The sequence below is a fragment of the Furipterus horrens genome, unplaced genomic scaffold (assembly GCF_987537825.1).
Source record: "Furipterus horrens unplaced genomic scaffold, mFurHor1.1.pri manual_scaffold_2, whole genome shotgun sequence".
Taxonomy (NCBI): domain Eukaryota; kingdom Metazoa; phylum Chordata; class Mammalia; order Chiroptera; family Furipteridae; genus Furipterus; species Furipterus horrens.
The window spans coordinates 210,067,476-210,088,548 of NW_028327172.1; the positions used below are offsets into that span (position 1 = coordinate 210,067,476).

The 21,073-nt window shown below is 45.5% G+C and overlaps 1 protein-coding gene across 1 annotated transcript; it reads left to right on the forward strand.

Moving 5' to 3' along the window:
* The first annotated feature begins 709 nt into the window (after positions 1-709).
* Positions 710-12,498, forward strand: LEUTX (leucine twenty homeobox). The gene is given in 2 exon segments (XM_090267399.1): positions 710-782; positions 12,194-12,498. Coding segments are annotated over 2 exon segments (378 nt in total).
* The last annotated feature ends 8,575 nt before the right edge of the window (positions 12,499-21,073 follow it).

The window sequence follows — 21,073 nt, forward strand, 5'->3', positions numbered from 1 at the left end:
ATTAGGTTGTTTCTGATCTTCTACAATTACAAACAATGATTCACAGAATCACCTTCTATCTAGGAGGGGGGGACCCAAAAAAACAGAATTTATTTCTATAACATTGTGTATTTATTCTCACATGTTTAAACTTCAGTCACCTTCAAAGTACTCTTCATTTGAAGCACTACACCTATCGAGATGCTTTTTTCCACTGCTCAGAGCAGTCTTTGAACCCATCAATTTAGATGCCTTTTAATGCTTCTGCCATTTTTTGTTTCACCTCTTCCACATTGGCACAATGTTTCCCTTTGAAAACTTTTTTCATCCAGGGAAACAAAGAAAAAGTTACTTGGGGGTGAGATGGGGTGAATAGGGAGGGTGGGGCACAAGGGTCATGTCGTTTTTGGTCAAAAACTGCCGAGCACTCAGCTCCAGGTAGGCAGATGCACTTGTAAGTCACCCATCATGCAATGGGCAAATGCATTGAAAGAGTCTTCAAACAATTCATTGAAGCCAAACAGCCTCTCACAACAAGGCCCGCCGGCGCACTGATACAGGTGGGTTCCTAGAACCCTCACCTATTGGAGGAAGCCTGTGCTAGGAGGGGCCCACCGCCCTCCAGAAGATAATTCTTGTTTTTTTGGGGGGTCCCCCCTCATACATCGTTTCCCTCCTGAACAAAAATGTTGAATAAATGCCTAGAAGCCAAAGTCCCAGCTCAGAGGACATGCGCACTTCGGACTCTCACAGCGGCTTCACGCTGCCCTTCGCAGAGTTGTGCGAATGTGTGCTGCTGCCAGGTACACACAGAAGTACTTGCTTTCCTGTAACTCCAACAATATCCAGATTGGGCGTCATGGCCAATCTAGTAGGTGAATAACAACATTTGGGGGAGTTGTAATTTGGATTTCTCTTTCTATGAGTAAACGAAACACCTTTTCGTGTTTTACATTTCCATTTGTATCTCATTTCCTATCTGTCTACATCCTTTGCCCATTTGCCTTTTGATGGTGAGTGTAAAATAATAGAAAATATGTTGGTCTTTGACCCTCTTCCTGGCACAGAGATCCTAAAACCTTTGAAATTTCCTAAGTGATAAGAACATTAAGAGCATCTTTTGTTCTACTGTTTGGTTTTTGTCCCTGCTTCCAGACACTGAGTTCCTAAATCCCTTGAAATTTCCTGAGTGATAGAAGTATCTTTTGTTCTAAGGAGTCCGGCATGGCTCCTGGGTGGCAGCTGGTCACCAGAAAAGCCAGGCCATAATTAGAAGCTTGGAATTTTCAACGCTACTCGCCATATTCCAGAGAGCGGAGAGAGACTTGTAGGAGAGTTTATAAGCAATCGTGCCTATGTGCAGAAGCCTTATTTATTATACAAGCCATAAAAATCCCGGGGCGTTGGGGTTCTGGGAGCTTCCTGGCTGGTGAACACAGGGAGGTGCCGGGGGACTGGCCCACCTGGGAGGGCACGGAAGCTCAGCGCCTGCCCACACACCTTGTCCTATGCACCTCTTCTGTCTTGGTATTCCTGTGTATCCTTATCATATCCGGTAAAGAGTAAGTAAACTGTTTTTCTGAGTTCCATGAGCCCATCTAGAAAATTAACTGAACCCAAAGGAGGGATTGTGGGAACCACTGATTTACAGCCGATCAGTCAGAAACACAGGTGACAACCGTGACTTTCAATTGGCCTCTGAGGAGGGGGTGTGGCCTTGTGGGAGTGTGGTCTTGTACTGCTGAGCCCTCAACCTGTGGGAACTGACTCAATCTTCACAGAGACAGTGTCAGAATTGAGTTAAATTATAGGACACCCAGCCGGTGTTACAGAACTGCTTGGTGTGAGCCCAAACCCCGCACATCTGGTGTCAGAAGTGTGAGTGTGATGGCCCTGTGAAAGGGAAAAATATAGGAGAAGTAAAGGTTTCCTAAACAGTGCGTCTTTCACTTCCTGTTTCCTAATCAGCCGTTTGTCTAGGCCATGGGTTGCAATTCTCTTAATTTATCGTGTGCGTCTGAGGTTGCATGGTGTTTTCTCTGCACCTGTACCCTGAAGAGAGGGCAGAAAGTTGGGGAAGCCCTTGCCAAAGCTGTAAGCCTCTGGGTTATGGCTGATGAGAGCTCGAGATCTGCCAGAAAGAAAGGCTGCAATGGCTGCTAATAAAACACACCAAGCAGCAGAAATAAGAGGCACCCCATTGTCTGTTACAGCTTTCTTTTTCCTTAAAAAAAAAAAAAATTGAAAATTTGCTTTTCAGAAGTGATTTGCTCTGAAGTCTAAACTTTGTTAAGTTGGCTAAGTTTCTTTTCGTTTGTTTACTAAAGAGAACTCATTTGGATTTTTTTAAAAAAGCTTAGCGAAAGATACTAATCCCTTATCTCAGACTAGAGGGCCTATGATTTTTGCCCTAATACTTGACCCACATGATGTTAGAATTTTTTGACAAGTTAACAAACCCCTTTGGGAGTTGATCTGAAAAAATGAAAAGCAGAAGGTGACAACTGAGTCACAACATTTAAGAATGATAAATGGTTTAGATAAACCCAACCCTTATACTAACCCCGGGCTTAAGATCATATGTAATGATCTAAAATCTATCCATGAAGGGTATTCCTGGGTGTTTTTCTGTTCAGGAAAGCTATAACCAGAGATCGTCTGTCATCACAGAGTGTCACATGGCAATTAACTGTACAAGGTATATTTGCTGATTGAATGATATACTTTGTTATGCATAGCATGCTTTTCTAAAGACACAGAACTTTCTGTGAGGAAGCAAAGAAAAGAGTGCCTTCCTGCCCTCAACTTATTTGTATGTGGGACTCTTAGCATCTTTCCTTCCCCTCAAACACTGACAGGGGGAACTCTTGAATCACTTAAGCTGATCATCTGACATAGGAACCAGAGGTAGTCACTGGGTCCCCCACGCAGGGCTCTGCCACAGCCAGGAGGCAGCTGGATGATGAGCTGCCCACTCATCACACAAGGTCTCCAGAGTCCAGGACTCCCACGTGGCCTAGACCTAGAGACCTTGTGCCAGACTGGCAAGATACAGAAGTCACCACACTCGCCCTGCCTCTCACATCTCTAAAGTTGGCATAATTAAGACATTAAACTCTATCATAGCTAAGTATGTATGGAGACAGGTTAATTCTATGAAAAGTTCAAGTTATTCATGGATCATCACATACATGCTGAGCACCTGTTATGTGCTAGGCACTCTTCAAGCTTAGGAGCTCCGGAAATCAACAAGACACAGACGTCCCCAGCCCTCGTGGGGAAAACAAAGTAAATACATGACATCATATACACAAACAGGGTGATACAGGGGACAGGGTGACTTAAACAGAGTAGTCCAGGGCGGCGTCTCTGAAGAGGTAACTTTTGAGTTGAGAGCTTCACAGAATAAAAAATGAAGCAATTGTGGGAAGCGCTAGGGAGCTAATGCAAAAAGGGACCTGCCTCACAGAAATTCAAAGGAAGAGTCAAAGAAGAAGAGGTGAGGGGGTTGCCAATAGTATAGGTAAGAAATTGACCACCATTGAGCCATCTCAATCCTTCTGTTATACAGATACAAAAACAAAGGCTCAGAAAATTGAATTTCCTCAGGACCCCCTAGCTTGGGGAAGATGCACAAAGGTGACCTTCCTGAATACCAGCCAGCTAGTCCTCCCTGCACCATGATGCCTGTTCTATAAGTTCCTACACGGCGAACACTAAACTTCCATTGCTATTCGGAACCTGTACCATGATTCCAGCAAGAAGACAGATAAAATGACTTAGCTAAAGGTTGGGGGGAGCGGAGAAAAGAACTCAGATGTCTGAAGTCTTCCATGCGAAGAACTACCCAGTCAATCAGGATTCTCAAGCACCATGAAAGCAATTCTAAATGATAAAAAAAAGGCATCATCATTCAAAAAATCCCAAAAGACTGATGGAAAAGATAATGATGATTAAGAGGGCTTTAAAATAGTTACTTCAATCTTGTCATAATGAAGATTCCAAGGGAGTTCTTATGAATAATATGGTTCTGGAATATATATATATATATATATATGTGTCAGGGGCAGAGGCTGCGCGCAACGAGGAGGCGGTCCAGAAAAGATCGAGGCGGAAGCAGCGTCAAAAGCAGCAACAACGGCCATCTGCCTTCACCTGTACCAAGTGCGGCAGGGATTGTCACTCCCGAATCGGACTGCACAGCCATTCTCGGCGGTGCAGATAGACTCTCAGGAAGCTACGCCATCGTCTCTCGAGACGGACGGCTGCCGACGATCCGACGACGATATATGTGTGTGTGTGTGTGTGTGTGTGTGTGTGTGTAATTCATAGATATATTTATGAAAAATATGTAAAAGGTTGCAGTCATGCCCAGCAAAGTCTGGATGGGCCTCTTAGTGCAGTCCATTAGTCTATTAACTGAAAGTTCATGGTCTTCCTGCTTACTGACCATGAACTAGCTAGGAAGACTGGCATGTGTTTGCCATTGTTGTTGAGCCAGGTTTCCATCCACACACACTCAGGACTCAGATGCTCAGGGGGCCGTGCCCTTCACCATAGACTCTTCTTTCTTTTCTGGGCTCTCTCACTGCCCCCGAGACACTCTTTCCTGGGAGCTCAGCTTCCTGCCGTCTGAGTCCACCATGGTCAAGGCCCCCCATCTGGTGAGGACAAAAATGGCTGGGCTGAGTTCTTCTAGAGCCTTTGGGGAAAAGCATCTCTAAGATCTATAAGACCTCTGGGTATTAATAGTATGCCTTATATTAAATCGTCGGCAGCCGTCCATCTCGAGAGACGATGGTGTAGCTTCTTAAGAGTCTATCTGCACCGCCGAGAATGGCTGTGCAGTCCGACTCGGGAGTGACACGGTATCTGTCTCCTCCTGTGTTGAATCGACATCTTGCGATGTCGCTGGAGTGTCCTCTCCAGTGGAGCTGAAGCTACAGAGCCTGGGCAGGGTGATATGGAGGGTCTGCTGTTGCCCATGCAGCAGACCCCCCCCTCTCTTCGCAGCTGCAGGGTCCAAGGGAAAGACGGAGTCAATACAGCTTGGCTTCAGGTGCGCCGCAGGAGTTGCCGGTGTTGACTACAACGTCAAACCGCCTTAGCGACTCCGGCTCCGGATTTTCTGTCGGGGTTTACTCCCTTAGCCTTTCCCCTGAAGAGGTATGCCGCAAGGCAGCGGAGGTTTTTTGGAGTCAGAGTTTTCCTTCTCTGATGTGCCCTGACTGGAAGATCGAACCAGCGACACTTAGCTCGCAGGCCGACGCTCAATCCACTGAGCCAAACCAGCCAGGGGCAGCCTTATATTAAATACTGTGGATATATTTTAATACTAAAGGATGCTCTCTCCTTTTCATGGAGGATGGAAGGAAGTAAGAAATGACAAGGGTTTAAAACCTCAGCCTGCCTCCCAGGCACATGTCACCCTCTAGAATCCCTAAGGTCTTCAGTGCTCCAGCTCTGTCCATCACTATAGCATTTGTTTCCTTTCAGAATTTTCTCCCTGATGGTGTGTCCATGAAGGCCTGATCCTGCTTAGGATTCAGCCACCATGAATCTAACCATTCGTCACCTGGGTCCTAAATGGGGGGCGGGGGGGGGGGTGCGGGTTGGAGCCATTCCTACCAGAATTCGAGATAACCAGTCTTGTGCATTTGCCAGAAACTGGGTTCCCTTTGTACGGCACCAGCCTCCTTCTCTCAGGCCAGATTGACAGACAAGGATACAGTGGCAGTCAAAAAGGTATATCGTTGAGACTCTGTCTTTTAAACCACATCCTGCAGTTTGAAAATAAAGCTTCTTATTTTTAGAATGCCTAAAGACTTGTTCTGGCTCTTCCCCTGCAGTTTTAGTAATGGCCTTGGGCTTTAAACCCTGACCTTGCAAAGAAAACCGTTTACATAGTAAATGCTCTGGCACTATGAAGACTATTCTATCCCGGAATATCCAAGGGAGGCTAAGAGTTGTGAATAGGTTTTTTCCTTTTTCTGAAAGGCCTAATCTGCGGGGCTTTCACAGCGACAAAATCAAACTCTCAACAGTAATTCTGCACGGGCTCTAGCTGTGAACTTGCAGAAAACCTGAAATTTCATGCAACCAATCCTGTTCCGGGGAATTTCCCACTGATCATCAGGAAACGGAGCTTCTAGAAGCGCTTGGAGGAAATCAGAACCTGCAGGCTCTTAGGGGAGCAAAGTTGCTAACAAAATGCCTTAAAAGTCACCTCTTCTTCCCAAACACACACAGCATCAAGGTTCCTTGGGGGGAGCCCCGAAGTTCTGCGGGGTCCCACAGGGGCTCAAGAAAACAGACTCTGTTATTTCTGATATCTTAATTCAGCCTAGTATGGTGCTCTGATATTCTCATTTTTCTAGAGTTCATCTGGAGAAGTTCAAACTCAGAGCAGTGGACTCTCATACAGAGAGACCTGATTAAGGTCACTGGGGAGAAGTAGGAGGGGCATTAGGAGGAGGTTGCCAAGGCAATGGAAAGCAGTCTAGGGTGGGATTGGCTGAGAAGCTGATGCCTCCACAGCCAATAGAAATAAAAAGAGGGCTGGCTCTTTGGCCCAAGAGCTTTTCTGGCTCCTGAGCTGGCTCTCTCTTGGGCTCTGGCTCAGGCTCTCAGGCTCACTCTCAAGCTCTTCCTCGGGCTCTTCTTCCTTGAGGGTGCCTGGATGATTGTGCTGCAGCTGCCTGCCTTTTCCAAGGGACACTATTTTGTAAGGGATGGCAGAGGGTGTCAGGTTTATTCTTTGGGTGTTCTAGGGGGAACAGGCTCTGAGGCGGAAGCCTGCCACTCTTCTAGAATTGTGCAGCTTTCATGCATTATGTTGTTTTAGTTTGTGAACGAATGTTAGAAACTAATGGGAATGATAGGAGAACCCAGGTGTTAAGAGTTTAACCTTAATTGATAGGCTTCGGTGACTGCTTTTGAATAAAGAAATACTCCTTTCCTTCATCACCAAAGCTTTGCCTCTGGACCCTGGCTGCTGTGGCTCAGTGGATTGAGCATCGGTCTGTGAGCCAAGTGTCGCTGGTTCAGTTCCCAGTCAGGACATGTGACTAGGTTGCACGTCAGGTCCCCAGTTGGGGGCACGTGAGAGGCAACCGCACAGTGATGTTTCTCTCCCTCTCTTTCTCCTTTCCCCTCTCTCTAAAAACAGACAAATAAAATAAAGTAACTTTGTTAAAAAATGTGTATTTAAAAAAAAAGCTTTGCCTCTGGAATTTTGCCCGGAGGGTGGTGACTGGCAGCAGGACCCCACCTTGCTGTTCAGTAAGAACTCCAGGTGCTCGGATGGAGTGTCAGGGGGGAAGATTCAGTCCCTTATGACCCGTGAGAAAAATGACAGTCAGTGGATGGAAGAAACAGGAGGAAGCTTTGAACTCCCCTGGGTGGGGGTGAGGGTGAGGGGGTGGGTCCTCTCTAATCATTAAGACTGTCTAGATTTAGAATGAGCCAGATGCAAAGGCCACCATCAGCTGGTCACTGAAGGTGCCCAAGGAGTGTCATCTGATGCCATAAAGGGAATCTTTCATTGACAAGCCCTGACACTGGCTCCCCCTGTGGCCACAGACCAGCCTCAGAGAGTGGCCCATGCTGGCCTCCCAGGAACAGCTTTGGGGTGTGGGGTCCATGAATAGGTCAAGACAGATCACTTCTCTGGGGTCTCTGACTCCTTAGGAAGTTCTCCCTTTGTTCCAGAACTAGTCTATTAACCCACTTACACTGCACAATGACCCTAAAGAAGTAGGTACTCTTATCATTCTACTTCACAGACGATGACATGGGACACAGGGGTTAATTAATTTGCCCAAGGTCACAGAGCGATCAGGTAACAGGAGAAGAAACTCTGGCTGCCCTTCTCCAGAGTCTACTTTCTTTACCTCTGAGCTATTCTGCCTCAGAAAGACCTCTTCAGGTCCTCTGGCACCCCCTTGTGTGACCCCACTCTGCTGCATCTGCCTTCCCTGCCAGGACTTGTTCCACTGATAGATCAGGAATCTTCTGATGGCAATTTTATAAGAGCAATATCCCCTCCCCTCTCTACCCAGACTACGAAAAACCCCAAGGTTACCGTTCTTGGTTCACAGTAGGCCTTCTGGTCATTGTATTTTTCAAACACACCGTCCCACATACATATACAGCATCCATCACTGATGCATTCAAAGCTGAAGGAATGCAAGGTTTGGCGTCAGTGTACATGGATATTATCAGAGTTAAACTGCATGGGTATTACCAAACCAGAATATATAAATTTTGCTTTTGGGTCTTAGTTTTTGTTTTATAAGTAATTCTTGTTTCAATAAGTAATATTGAAAACAAAGAATGATAATATGCTTTCTAGCACTTCTATAATGTTATACTCCAAGCACTAGCCTCAACTCCTTTCTTAAACTAACTGATTTTATCCTCACCCAAACCCCACGAGGTTAGGTTGTATCAATATTCCCATTTGTAAGATAAGGAAAACCACTTTCCGTTCCAGTACTTGAACGAGGAATCCCACCAATATTCCCAGAGGAGAGAGGATGGTGTCCCAAACCAATGTAAGTTTGGAAGAGGTGCAGAACACAAGATTAATTCAAGTGACATCACAGAGGGGTAAATCAGCAGCACTGGAAATGGGCGACAAAGGAGAGGACCCACACAAAGTCCGCCCCCGGGCTTCTGTCTGGTCAACACAGACTTCCATACAGTTCCTCCCACATACTTTCTCCCACGCCGTCAGGATTTTGCATTACTGTGTTACATTTGTTATACTGATTTGCAACATTAATACATGATTATGAACTGCTGTCCATAGTTTACATTATAGGGTTCACTGTGTTGTACTTTTCATGAGTTTTAACAAATTTACAATGTCATGCATCTACCACTATAGTGTCACACAAAATAATTTCACTGCCCTAAAAATGCCTCATGCGCCACTTATTCATGATTTCCTCTCTTTAAACCCTGGGAACCACTGTTTGTTTGTTTGTTTGTTTCCTGTTTCCATAATTTTGTTTTTTTCAGAATGTCATAATTGGAATCACATGGTGCATAGCCTTTCCAGATTGCTTTCCTTCCCTTGGCCATATGCGTCTGTTTCCTCCGAAGCTTTTGGTGGCTTAATAGTCCATTGTATGGATATACCACAGTTTGTTTATTCATTCACCGATTGAAGGATATCTAACTTGCTTCCAATTTTTGGCAATAATAAATACAGTTGCTTTAAAAAGGTAGGTACAAATTTTGTGTAGAAGTAAGTTTTCAAGTCATTTGGGTAAAAATACCAATGAGCATGACTGTTGAATCATGTGGTAAAAATATGCTTGGTTTTCCAAGAAACTGCCAACGTTCACTGGTTCTTTCCTTGCTCGTGTCTAGTCTACAAATGAGCCCATGAAAGCCATTCTCTCCTTATCACTGTATTTCTTTTTTTATTTATACGATCTCCTTTGGATGCTTTTTTAGAAACCCCATGTCTCTGCTTATATGTCCCACCTTTTCTTCTATGTTGGAAATATTTTCCTGTAACATCCTAATAATTTCAACATTCGTGTTACATGTGAATCTGGTTCTGATGAATTTCTCTTCTTCAGAGCATGCTATTTCTTGCTTTTGACAGGCCTTTTTAACTTTTTGTTGAAGGTTGAACATGTTGTATCAGGCAATAGGAATGGATGGAAATAAGCCATTAGCATGATGCTATTATATGTTATATGTTAGTCTGGTTAGGACTTGGGCTATATTTAATGTCTGCTACGGTTGGTTGTAGATGCCTGAGGCTTCAAATTCCTCTAGAGCAGTGGTCCTCAACCTTCCTAATGCCACAACCCTTTAATACAGTTCCTCATGTTGTGGTGACCCCCAACCATAAAATTATTTTCATTGCTACTTCATAACTGTAATTTTGCTACTGTTATGAATCGTAATGTAAATATCTGCTATGCAGGATGTATTTCCATTGTTACAAATTGAACATAACTAAAGCATAGTGATTAATCACAAAAACAATATGTAATTATATATGTGTTTTCTGATGGTCTAAGGCAACCCTGTGAAAGGGTCATTTGACTCCAAAGGGGTCACGACCCACAGGTTGAGAACTGCTGCTCTAGAGTAATTCTTTTTGCCTCCTCTCTTGACTTTGGGCTTCTCTATGTACTCTTCCTCAGAAAGAATTTGTATCTTGAAGTTCTTTCAGCTGTAATTCCATTATATTGGAGCCCTGTTGGTAGTAAGATGTCTGATAGAGAGGGACAGAGAGAGAAAATGCTCTGTAATTTTCTGATTAAATCTCAGTCTCTTAGTGGGCCTGGGTCTTGGAACTGTGATCTTCACATCATTTCTTCAGTGGAAGAGCTGTTTCCTCCTGCTTCCTGCTTCCATCCCTGACTACAGCATTCCAAATCTAGTGTCTTGAGGCCCTGTTCCCTGAGCAAAATAAATTTTTATCCCCTTCGGTGGTACAGAAAGGCTGGAGTGGGGATGAATTCCTTTCTTCCATCTAGAATAAGACCCCAGCAAAGTCCTTACGTAGGAAAAGAGGACTTTGTCACAAAGAAAGCTCTGGGCTTATCTCACAATGACTGCCAGCGCTACAAGGAAATTTTTCTCAGGTCCTCACCATTAGAACCTGATGAAAAGCCTGTGAAAGTTTGGGGGGCCCCTAAGACTGATGAGCCCACAAGTTTCTTACTGTCACAGCAGTCCATACTCCGTATCTGGAAGTTTATTAAAATTACCATTTAAAGGTTTCCATCAGTTTATAGCTCTAGTAGCTTCTTCCTAGATAAGCAAATCTCCCCACACTTTGAGGTGGCAGTTTTCCCTGAGTTCACACTTCTCTGATAGGTCCAGGGAAAGTCAATTCATCCACTTTTTTCTTAAAAGAATAGGAGTGACGGCTTCTAAGCTCTTTACACGTTTGAGCTAAACTCAAAGTCCTTACTTCCTAGGTTTTATTTTGTTTTGTTTCAATGCTTCTTTTTTAATGCATTACAATGGATATTTCTTGTGATCCACAGACATCTTTTGGGGCCTGTATTTTGCTACAGCTACTTCTGTGAAAGTTTCAAGCAGCAGACTTTGACTAACTCCGCAAAGGGACAGCCTCAGAGTTGTTTCTGGCCTCCAGCTATACCGTGCACTTCTTGTTTCCTAACCTGGAGCTTTTCTGACAGAGCACTGGACTCTCTGCGGGAGCCTATGCAATGCTTATATGCAACATTACAGCCTAGAAGTAAAGGAGAGTTAAGACCCAGAGACCGTCTTTAACTAATAGGGGAGAGGAGCTGATGGATAAATGTTTTTCCCTTACGTATTCCAGGGAGACAAGAATTTCAAAAATTTCTCAGAAGATCCTGGGGAAACTAAACACCAGGCCCCTGCAGCAGTGGCTGGTACAATAGCTTGTTTTTGTATTTGCTTCCCTATCTACTCCCCAGTTTCTGCTCCCCGGAATTACTTTCCAGATGAAAAGTCACAGGCAATCTTTGTCTCAGGCTCTGCTTTTGGGGAACCCAGGCTAAGACAGAAATTTATTTAAAAAGAAATTCTAGAGATGAGATTCAGGAGCTCAGAATCACATACAGCTGATCATTCTACTTCTGAAAGATATTATGGTAGATGCTGAAAAGCTAAGTAAAATCTGGTGTTCAACCTCTTGTCTTCACAGTTGGGTGATTAGGTAGCACACTGGCTTTGGGGGCAGGGGGTGCATATGTTTGTATGAAGAATAAGGGCCTCCTATTTTTGACCCATATAAAATGGATCAAAAAAGTCAAGGTCTGCTCCTGGCTGGTGTGGCTCAGTGGATTGAGTGCTAGTTTGCGAACCAAAGTGTTGCCGGTTCTATTCCCAGTCAGGGCACATGCCTGGGTCACGAGCCTGGTCCCCAGGTGGGGTTGTGTGAGAGGCAACCACACACTGATGTTTCTCTCCCTCTCTTTCTCCCTCCCCTCCCCTCTTTCTAAAATAAGTAGATAAAAATCTTTTAAAAAGTCAAGGTCTGCTTGCCAGCACCATACAAACTTTAATCCGGAGCAATTTAGAACACTGAACGATACATTTGAAAAGACCATGTACCCACTTTGAGTTACTATAGCAGAACTTACTTCAGCTACTCAACTTGATGAGTTAGTGATAAAGACTTGGTTCAAGAACCAATGCAACAAAAGGAGGAAGACGCAGCTACAATATCAGCCAAGTCTGGCACTAGTGAAGGAGGAGAAGACCCCTTGACCCATAACTTCTACAAATACTCATCCCATGAGTCCCAGCATTGCAGATGCCTATGACCAGGAACCCCTAAGCCTTCTGTTTATCAAGCAGCCTGGAGGAGCTGGTGCCTTTGTGTGGAATGCATCTTAGGATTCTCAGCTTCATGATCTCCAACAAATATGTTTGGGTGTCTCTCATCCTCCTTGGGCCTCCACTCCCTAGGACATAGATCAGTTCAGACAACTATATGCCTTCCCTGGAGATGATCACCCCAGCGGTCTAGATCAGTACCTCTTCCCATAGTGCCCTGGTTGAGGGGTATGTCTGGCACTGATCTTCAGTGTGATGGTTGATACATCCACAGCTCTTGAGAAAGGTCTGTGATCCAAATCTTGCCAACTGAGAGACATTTCCAAATGAATTCTGTAACTTGAATGGGCCAATTCCAGTGTAACCAGAGCAGTTATTTACCTTTTCTATGAGAAGAAATTCCTCGACCTTTCATTATTGCCTGAAATTTCTGTCCTCTAAGTCTCCTGAGCCAAATTTCAGTATCAGGTACAGTAATCAGTGCCTTTGGAGAAAGCAGAAGCCAGCTAGTTTTCGTTAGGTCTTAGCTTGACCCAACTGAGCTTAGCACCATGAAAATGCCCCAACTAAAGTCAATACCATGGAAAAGTTCTTGTCCCCCATGGACCATCTTCATTTCTTACACACACAAAAGGAAACAACAAACATTTAGAAACATGACACCAGCAAGATTGGTGGACTAGAAGGTCCCATCACTTGGTCCTCTGGAAAAAGCAATGATGAATAGCTACTTACTGATGAAAATAGCTCTGCAGAACTCCGGAGTGCAACGCAGGAGCCGCAGCAACCCAGAGGAGCACAGGAATCAAAGATGACCGCTCGGAAAAGCGCAGGCAGCTTTAACCTGTGTCAGCCCGTCCCCCAGTCCCACATGGCTCACCGCCACAAGGAGTCCCCTCGGCTGCAACCTCCCCTTTGGAGGAAAAGTGTAACGGATGATCCCAACAGCTTTCACCAGCAAAGACCCAGGAGTCCTTGTGGCCGTTAGAGACACCCACAGATTTTGCTGCTAAGAACTCCCTCAGTCTTTGGCTGTGCTAATCCCAGCTGGTGGAACTGCCCAGAATCCATGCCACTGAGCTCCACCCCCAGCAGAGAAGGAGCCAATGCTTGACTGAATATTTGTGTCCCCCAAAATTCATATGTTGAAATCCTATCCCCCACTGTGATGGTATTAGGACGTGGGGGCCTTTGGGAGTCTCCTTGAAGGTGGAGCCCTCATGAGTGGAATTAGTGCCCTTATAAGAGACAGCCTAGAAAGCTCTCTTGCCCTCTTTCCATGGCATGTGGCTACAATGAGAAGACAGCTGTCTGCAACCTGGAAGAGGACCCTCACCAGACCCCAACCAGGCTGGCACCCGATCTTAGACTTTCAGCCTCCAGAACCATGAGAACTAAATTTCTGTTATTTAAAAGCCACCCAGTCTGTGCTGTTCTGTTATAGCAGCCCAGCTAAAACAGAAGGCTGGGTCATAAAAGATGCTGTTACTCTCTTGGACCACTCGCTCTGGGAGAGCCACCACCTTCCATGTCATGAGGGCAGTCATAGTCCTCTGGAGAAGTCCGCGCGGCAACGAACTGACACTTCCTGCCAGCCACATGAGTGAGCAATCCTGGAAGAGGACCCTTCAAGCCCAGTCAGGCCTTCAGAGGACTGCAGCCATCTTGATTGTAACATTATGAGAGACCGCAAATCAGGACCACCCAGGTTAGCTGCTTCCAAATTCTTGGCCCCCCCCCCCCCCATGACCTGTGTAAGACAATACATTTTTATTGGTGGTTTAGGTCTTCACGTTTTGGCCTAATTTGTTAGATAGCAATAGATTACTAATACAAGATTAGAATGGACAAGCTCCAGAGCCTATTTTCCTCGTTGCCATGTAAGAGAATTGCAGGTGGAAAGGATGACTTCCTTAGTATGTGCTGTAATGTCCGTGAAGGTCATGGTCAGGCATCACCTACCATCCTCCCAGCTAACACCAGCAGTACACATTCCAAACTTGAGAAACCCAGGGGTGAGCAAGGCAACGCAGGACTGTGGAGCTGGGGTGAGGTACACCTGTACTCAAGTCCTCCCTCAATCACCCTCCTCATGTTGGGCATGTCCAAATAAGAGACTGTCATCACTAGAGAGACAAATGACAACTTGTAAGGTATGACCTCTCCAAGCACGGCTAAGAGTTGGAGCTATGTATGAAGAGAGTGGAATTCAAAGATTGATGGATTTTTCAGAAACACAGGTATTTACGAACCAGCTGACCTTTAGCCATGGATGCCTGTGCAACCCTGTCGCTGACTCAATGGCTTTCAGCAGTGTGGCTGCTGATGCAAAATAGTTATTGATCAGTTAGGACAGGTTTCAAACTGGGCCTGACATTTACTTGTTGCTCTGGCCAAAAAACAATGAGACTTCTCCTAGGAATGTAAGAACTTTCTGCTCTCCCTTAAGCCATTTCAGTTCAATGTTCTTGTCTGCAGAAGAATGAAGGTACTGTAACGGCAACTCTTTAGTAAGTGCTACTACGAGCTAGTGGCCGTCCACGCTCTGTCACTACAACTCCATGCAACCATGGCAGCACATTAGCTACCACAGAGAATAATAAAACAAACGAATGTGGCTGCCTTCCAATAAAGCTTTATTTATAAAAATAGGCAGCAGGTGGATTTGGTGTGTGGGCCATGACTCGCTGATCCTGTTCTAGATTACCTTTAGTGGCAGCTGTGGCACACCCTGTCTCCTCTCCTGGCTTCCAGACCTGCTGTTCCCTCTGCGCGTATTACACTTTCCCTTTCCCTGACACGGTTTTCTCCTACTCATGCTTGAGTTCTGAACTAAAGCTTTTCTTCTCTGAGGGGAGGTGCCGTCCACACCTTTACACTATCAGATCCTGTGCCCTATGCTTCCCAAACGTATTTCCACTTTCCTAACCCTCTGCTCCCTTTATTGTAATTATGTGTTTTTGTGCCTTTCTTCCCTGACACCGTGAGCCCTGAGAAGGCAGAGGTTTAGGTCTGTCTTCTGAATCCGTCTTCCGAGCTGGGCGGAGCCCAGCTCCTCACACATAGTAGGTCTTGGATAAATATAGGGAGAAAGAATGAATCATAGCGCAGAACGCATCTAAGACAGACTTAGACCACTTCACACTGTGTCTACCTATTTTACAATTTTTCCTAAGGCTGCTTTGTTCCCAAGAAATGAATTCTATGCTTGTATATTTTGTTACGCTCACAGGCAATTTGGTCTCGATTTCATAAGGTACGACTCAAAATGAGGAAACGTCTGTGAAATTTGTGTTTAAGGCACTTTCATTCTCTTGCCACTTTTCCCCTGCCATGGTGACCTTTAAATTTCACCTGAGGATAAGTGGGGTTGTCAGAACATCAGGTTACATTATGCAATGTGGCTGCACAGCGGGAAAGCTACCCTGATGATGTTCTCGAAACCACAGCTGCTGGGATTGAATCCGGAAGTGGGTCAGCAGTCAAGAGGCATCGGCTTCTTGGAAATCAGTTTCACTGGAAACAGCTCCTCGTGTACCCTTCCAGAAAATGAGTAACCCTTGGTTCTTGGCTGGCCTTGTCTCTTTCAGGCAGACTGGAGTGAGTCTGTGTTGGGGGGCGGAGGGCGTGGAACTGTGCTGTGGAAGTTATCGGACTCTTACAGGTGTGGGATCTGGAGGGTGTGATATTGGCACACCCATGTTGCATTGTGGGGTCATTGATGGCACCCCCCTAATCTGAGGCTCAGAGGGTTCCCTGTCTGGAGGGCAGCTACTCCTCCTAGGCATGGGCCATCCCAGGACCCTTTTTGCTGCCGTTCGATTAGCTACCCCCACCTTCTCATAGGAGACAGCTGAGCTAAGCAGCTCCCATTGACACTTCCAGCCCTGATTTCTCCCAGCTGGTTTCAGAAGCTAAGCTGCTGGAGGGGAAGCACCGTGGGGTAAAGGCAGGAGGCAGAGGGGATCCAGCCCCAAAGGGTGAGGCCAGGGCTTTTCCACGTGAAATATTGTGTTGCCAGAAAACAAAGACTTCTCGCTCTGCTTCAGGTCCCAAAGAATATGCTACCAGCCGAAGTCTGGGAAGAGAGATGAGAAGCAAAAGGTGCAGACGCGTGGAAATCAAAAATGAAAAGAAATTAATGCAATGCTTAGGTTATTCCTTGGAGAACTGCAATGTGGTAATAATCCAAGGACACCTTCCTGGACCTGTACCCCACCCACTCCAGTTTAAATAATGGCGCCCTGTAAATTTAGTTGTAAAGCAGAGTCATCTAAGAAGAAGAAATAAGGTTGGACAATGACGATATTCCAGGCACTATTCTGAGTGCTGTTCGTGTATTAGGTGGAAGCATATGAAACTGACATCCTTCTAAGCCCCCAAAATGGCTCAATGCCAGCAATTTCATGTTTCCGTCTAATATTAAGTCTTTTGATTTTTACAACAATCCTCTAAAGACTGTTGTTTTCTGGTGTGATGAGCTCCAGCTGGGTTGTAAACTCACATCTGCCACTCTGATCAATGTGCCTGGTTTTTCTTTCTTGTAAAATGAGACTGTGTAATACTTACTACTACTGGCTTCACAGGGTTATCAGAGGACTAAATGAGTTAGTAAAGCTAACAGCGCCTGGCACATAAGTGTTCAGTAAATATAGGTCATTATCATTCGCTTCCCAGAAAGTGATGTCTGAGGTCTTCATTCTGGATACACCCTGTGCGGTAACATCTGATTATTTTTTCCTGCCAGGCACTATCTCTCTCTCCCTCTCCCCCTCCCCTTCCTCCTCCTTCTTTCCTTTGTTCTTCTGCTGTGATTGCTCTCCAGATTTCCCTTCAGGTAACTCCTCCTCCCCTGGCAGGGGCTGTAAGCCGAGGACTCTTGCCTCCCCTTGGCTACGAAGTTGAAGGGAAGACATTTGCCACCCCGAAACATGATTCTTTGGGATAGTGATTATTTTCAGAAACCAAAGGCTCAGAAAGAAACTTTGACCTTCCTCCCAAGTGACTATACAGAAAAGAAAAAAAATCAGATGGAGACCCTGCTCCAGGAAAGGAGTTTTTGTCCAGGGTAAGTACAGCTGAGTATGAACTGGAGTGCGATAGTCAGGGAGGAACCTAGCAAGGCCTGTTTGATCGAAGTCCACTCTGTGCCCCGTTGTCAAAGGTGGCCCAGCCAAGATTTGTTTACCAAACACTTGCTTTTCACCTCCACATGAATTGCCTCCCCCCCCCTTTGAAGTTCCAAAGTGTAATTCCCCCCTTCCTCTTAGATCACGATGGTGTACAAGCCTCAACTACCCGATTTGTTCTGGGGTCCCACAATTGAGCAGAACACCTGCACGGACATACCCGATACATTTGGTCAATCTGTCTTACGTAAATTGTATTAGAGCAGCCAGAAGAACTAAGAGGGAAAAGAGGGAAAAGTGTCCCCTCCCCCACGTGGAGACACGTGGGCCAAGTGGGTCCGTCCCCATCTCTCCTGCATCCTGTGCTTTCCAGGAGCCAGCTCATCTGCGTTTCCTCTGTTTCTGCAGCTACTCTGTGTCCTCCCAACAAATGGTTTTACACTGGAGGGGAGGGGCACCGTGGCTATGGGAGGTAATTTAGCAGATTGTTAAAGAAGTTAATTGGTTTTTATTGTTGCAACCAAAGATCCTTAACGTATAGTCAAAAAGAGGCATTTTAACCTATTCTTGCTAAATAATAAAACTAGCTACCATATGCTGACTCTCTGTCTAGACCATTATTATGTGGTTAGGTTTAGCCCAACTCTGCAGCAGCGGATGTCACCAGTGCCCTTTCACAGATAAGGAGATTGAGCACCCAGATTTTCACGCAGCCCTTCTTTTGCTGGTGGAAATGGGGTTCTTCCATGAAGTCACAGAAAGAGCATCTCAGGGACCCACACATTGGCGGAGGAGGTGTAGTGGTAAGATTTATTGGCGCAAGAACAACAGACTGCCCCCAGGTGCCTGATATCTCATCAATGACCAGGTGACCCAGCTCTGTCTCACGGCAGAAGAAGTCCTGGGCCTGGTGAGCACAGGTGCTCACCAGGAGGGTCAGGATCCAGAGCTGTTAAGCCATCGCCCTGGGCTCTCACAGTCCAGGTAGTCTCTGCTCCCAGCTGGGCTCCAACCCTGTTGGCTTTTTGCTTCAGCCTGCACGGCTGCTAAGAGGGAGAGAACACACAAACCAACCAACCAGCCTCGGGCCTTTGTTAAGCTTTGATTACATCACCTTGGTCTAGGGAAGGGGTATACTTTCCTTTAAACTACTACTCTCCTTCCTAGTTCTTTGAAGGCTTGTGCTGGACACACCTTCTAGCCAATCCCTTTCTTGGATCCTCTGGGGTTTCATGCCTTTCTCCTCTCCAATTTTTTTCTCAGGTTTTCTCAGGCTAGACTCCTCCTCCTTAGGGTTGTCATTTTGGTTCCTACTGCACATGCCTGGAAGTGTTGCCTAGTCATCTGGCTTCTACTACCCATGCCTCAGCGCCGGAAGGTCCCCCTTACCTGTTCTCCCTACTGCCCCCATAGTAATTCCTGCCACTGGGCCAGTTGTCCCCAGGAAGACAGGAAAGCCAGCTCTTTCTGCCTGCTTGAGGGTAAAGTCCCTTCGGGGGAGGACGCAGCGGTGCCCTGGGGAGCCTGTGAGGTGGCAGCTTCCTGGTTAGTCAGGCTTGGTGTCCCATGCCATGGCTCCCTTTGTTAATAACTCCCCAGCTGCCTACACTAGCACCCCCAAGCCAGGGGCTGTGTGTCCTTCAGCTAGGCCATGAACCTCTCTCTGGGTCTCAGCATCCTGAGGTATGAAGGGGGGCTGGCTATATTGCCCACCCACTGGGAGATTCTGAGAGTAAATCCAGAAGATGGTGGTGTAAAAGCACTTTGTAAACTGGTTAATTACCATATGAATGGAACATTGTATTATGATGTCCTTTGGCCAAAGAATACACTTTAATTCCTCTTCCTGATGCCTAATTTAAGCCGTGTGTTCTTCTTTCTACATCATTATAATATGTTTTTAAAACAGGTTTTGAAGTGAAAGTCCCAACAAAGCTGCACCCCAGGATAATGAGAGTTTTTTTCTTGAAGGAACTGTTGCATCTCTGTGGACTTCTCCCTCATTCCCTCGCCCAGCCAATGGTGGCTGAAGCTTATGCTCTTTGCTTTTCTGATCACACTTCGAGCCCCTTCTTCTCCTTGGACTCTTATTTCCCTCCTGTCTCTCTCAATCTCACTGCTCCCCGACTACCAATCAATGCCAGCAGTGGCTACGCACAGCCTGGTGACAGTGTTTAGTACGTTAGGGATTATATCCAACTTCCTGTATTAAAACTGAGATTCAGATGAAGGTTTTCCAAAGTCTCCGGAGGATTATGTAAAGAGCGGGCAGGGATTGTGAAAACTAGGGATATTATTTCCAAATGCCAGTGTTTTTAATAGACAAATTATGCAGGGGGATCAGGCTGCCGTATATTAGCAAAGGATGAAGAAAAATGAGAGGAAGGTAAAATAAACATTTTATAATACCTATGAGCCCCAGATGAATATTTACATTGGCCCATAGTGCCATCTCGTGGACCGTTTTTTTAATAGGGCTTCATTTTTTTGTTGGCATTACAATAGTTTGACTTCATTATCACATAAAGCATCCATTAGAGCAGGCAAATGATTTCCTGATAACCCAAGAGAGCACAGATAATCATGCCTGATAGAACTCATCTGTCTGTTGATCTCTCAAACTCGTTAGGCATGGTTGACCAGCCATCCCGCATTTTTGTTTGTTTTTGGTTTTTTAAATTTATTTTTATAATTTATTTATTTGTTTGTTTATTTATTTATTTTTAGAGAGAGGGGAAAGGAGAAAGAGAGGGAGAGAAGCATCACTGTGTGGTTGCCTCTCACTCACGCCTTTAACTGGGGACCTGGCATGCAACCTAGTCATGTGCTCTGACTGGGAATTGAACCAGCAATACTTGGCTCGCAGGCCGACACTCAATCCACTGAGCCACAGCAGCCTGGGCTCCCATCCCACATTTTAACATTCTCCTCATGGCTCTCTGTAATGGTAGATGTTCATGGTTCTTCTCCCTTAACAATTTCCCTCTAGCCTCCCTCACCAAGTCCACTTTATCCCTGTAATTCCTAAGTTGTGGTTTTTGCTTTCTCATCCTCCCTGCAGTGAGTGGTTCTTCACCTCTTCCTACGCACACCGCTCATACAGCATCTGTGCTCAGCCATGGACCATGGTCCTTTTTTCCAGAAAATGGTACTCATATAACCAGCTACACCACACACATATTCTCTCTAATGCACACACATGCACATACGCACATATACAAGCTCACACATTTTTGCCAAAAAATTTCAGGGGCTTCATGAAGCTCCAGGATTAGAACGTTAGCTTTCCAGCATTACCTTCAGTGGTGTTATGGAATCCCAGACTTGTGACGGTCACATCTATGAAGACTCAACTCAGATTCCCAAGTGCCTTCCCATATTCAGTCCTCCATTTCCCACCGCCCTCACTATTCCTGATTTAAACAGCCTGCCCCTGCCTATAGCTTAGCCTTTAATCATGCTGATCCCCTTTTGAGAAATGCCTCTGGGCACATTTAAATTCTGTTCACCATTCAAAGCCTGGCTCACATTCCACCATCTCAGGGAAACCAACCCCTAATCAGATAAAATTAAGCTTTCCCTTTTGTTATCTCTTGGACCATTTTTAAAAATGCTTTACGTAAAATATTTAAGACTCCCCTCAGTTTATAAAAGGCCAA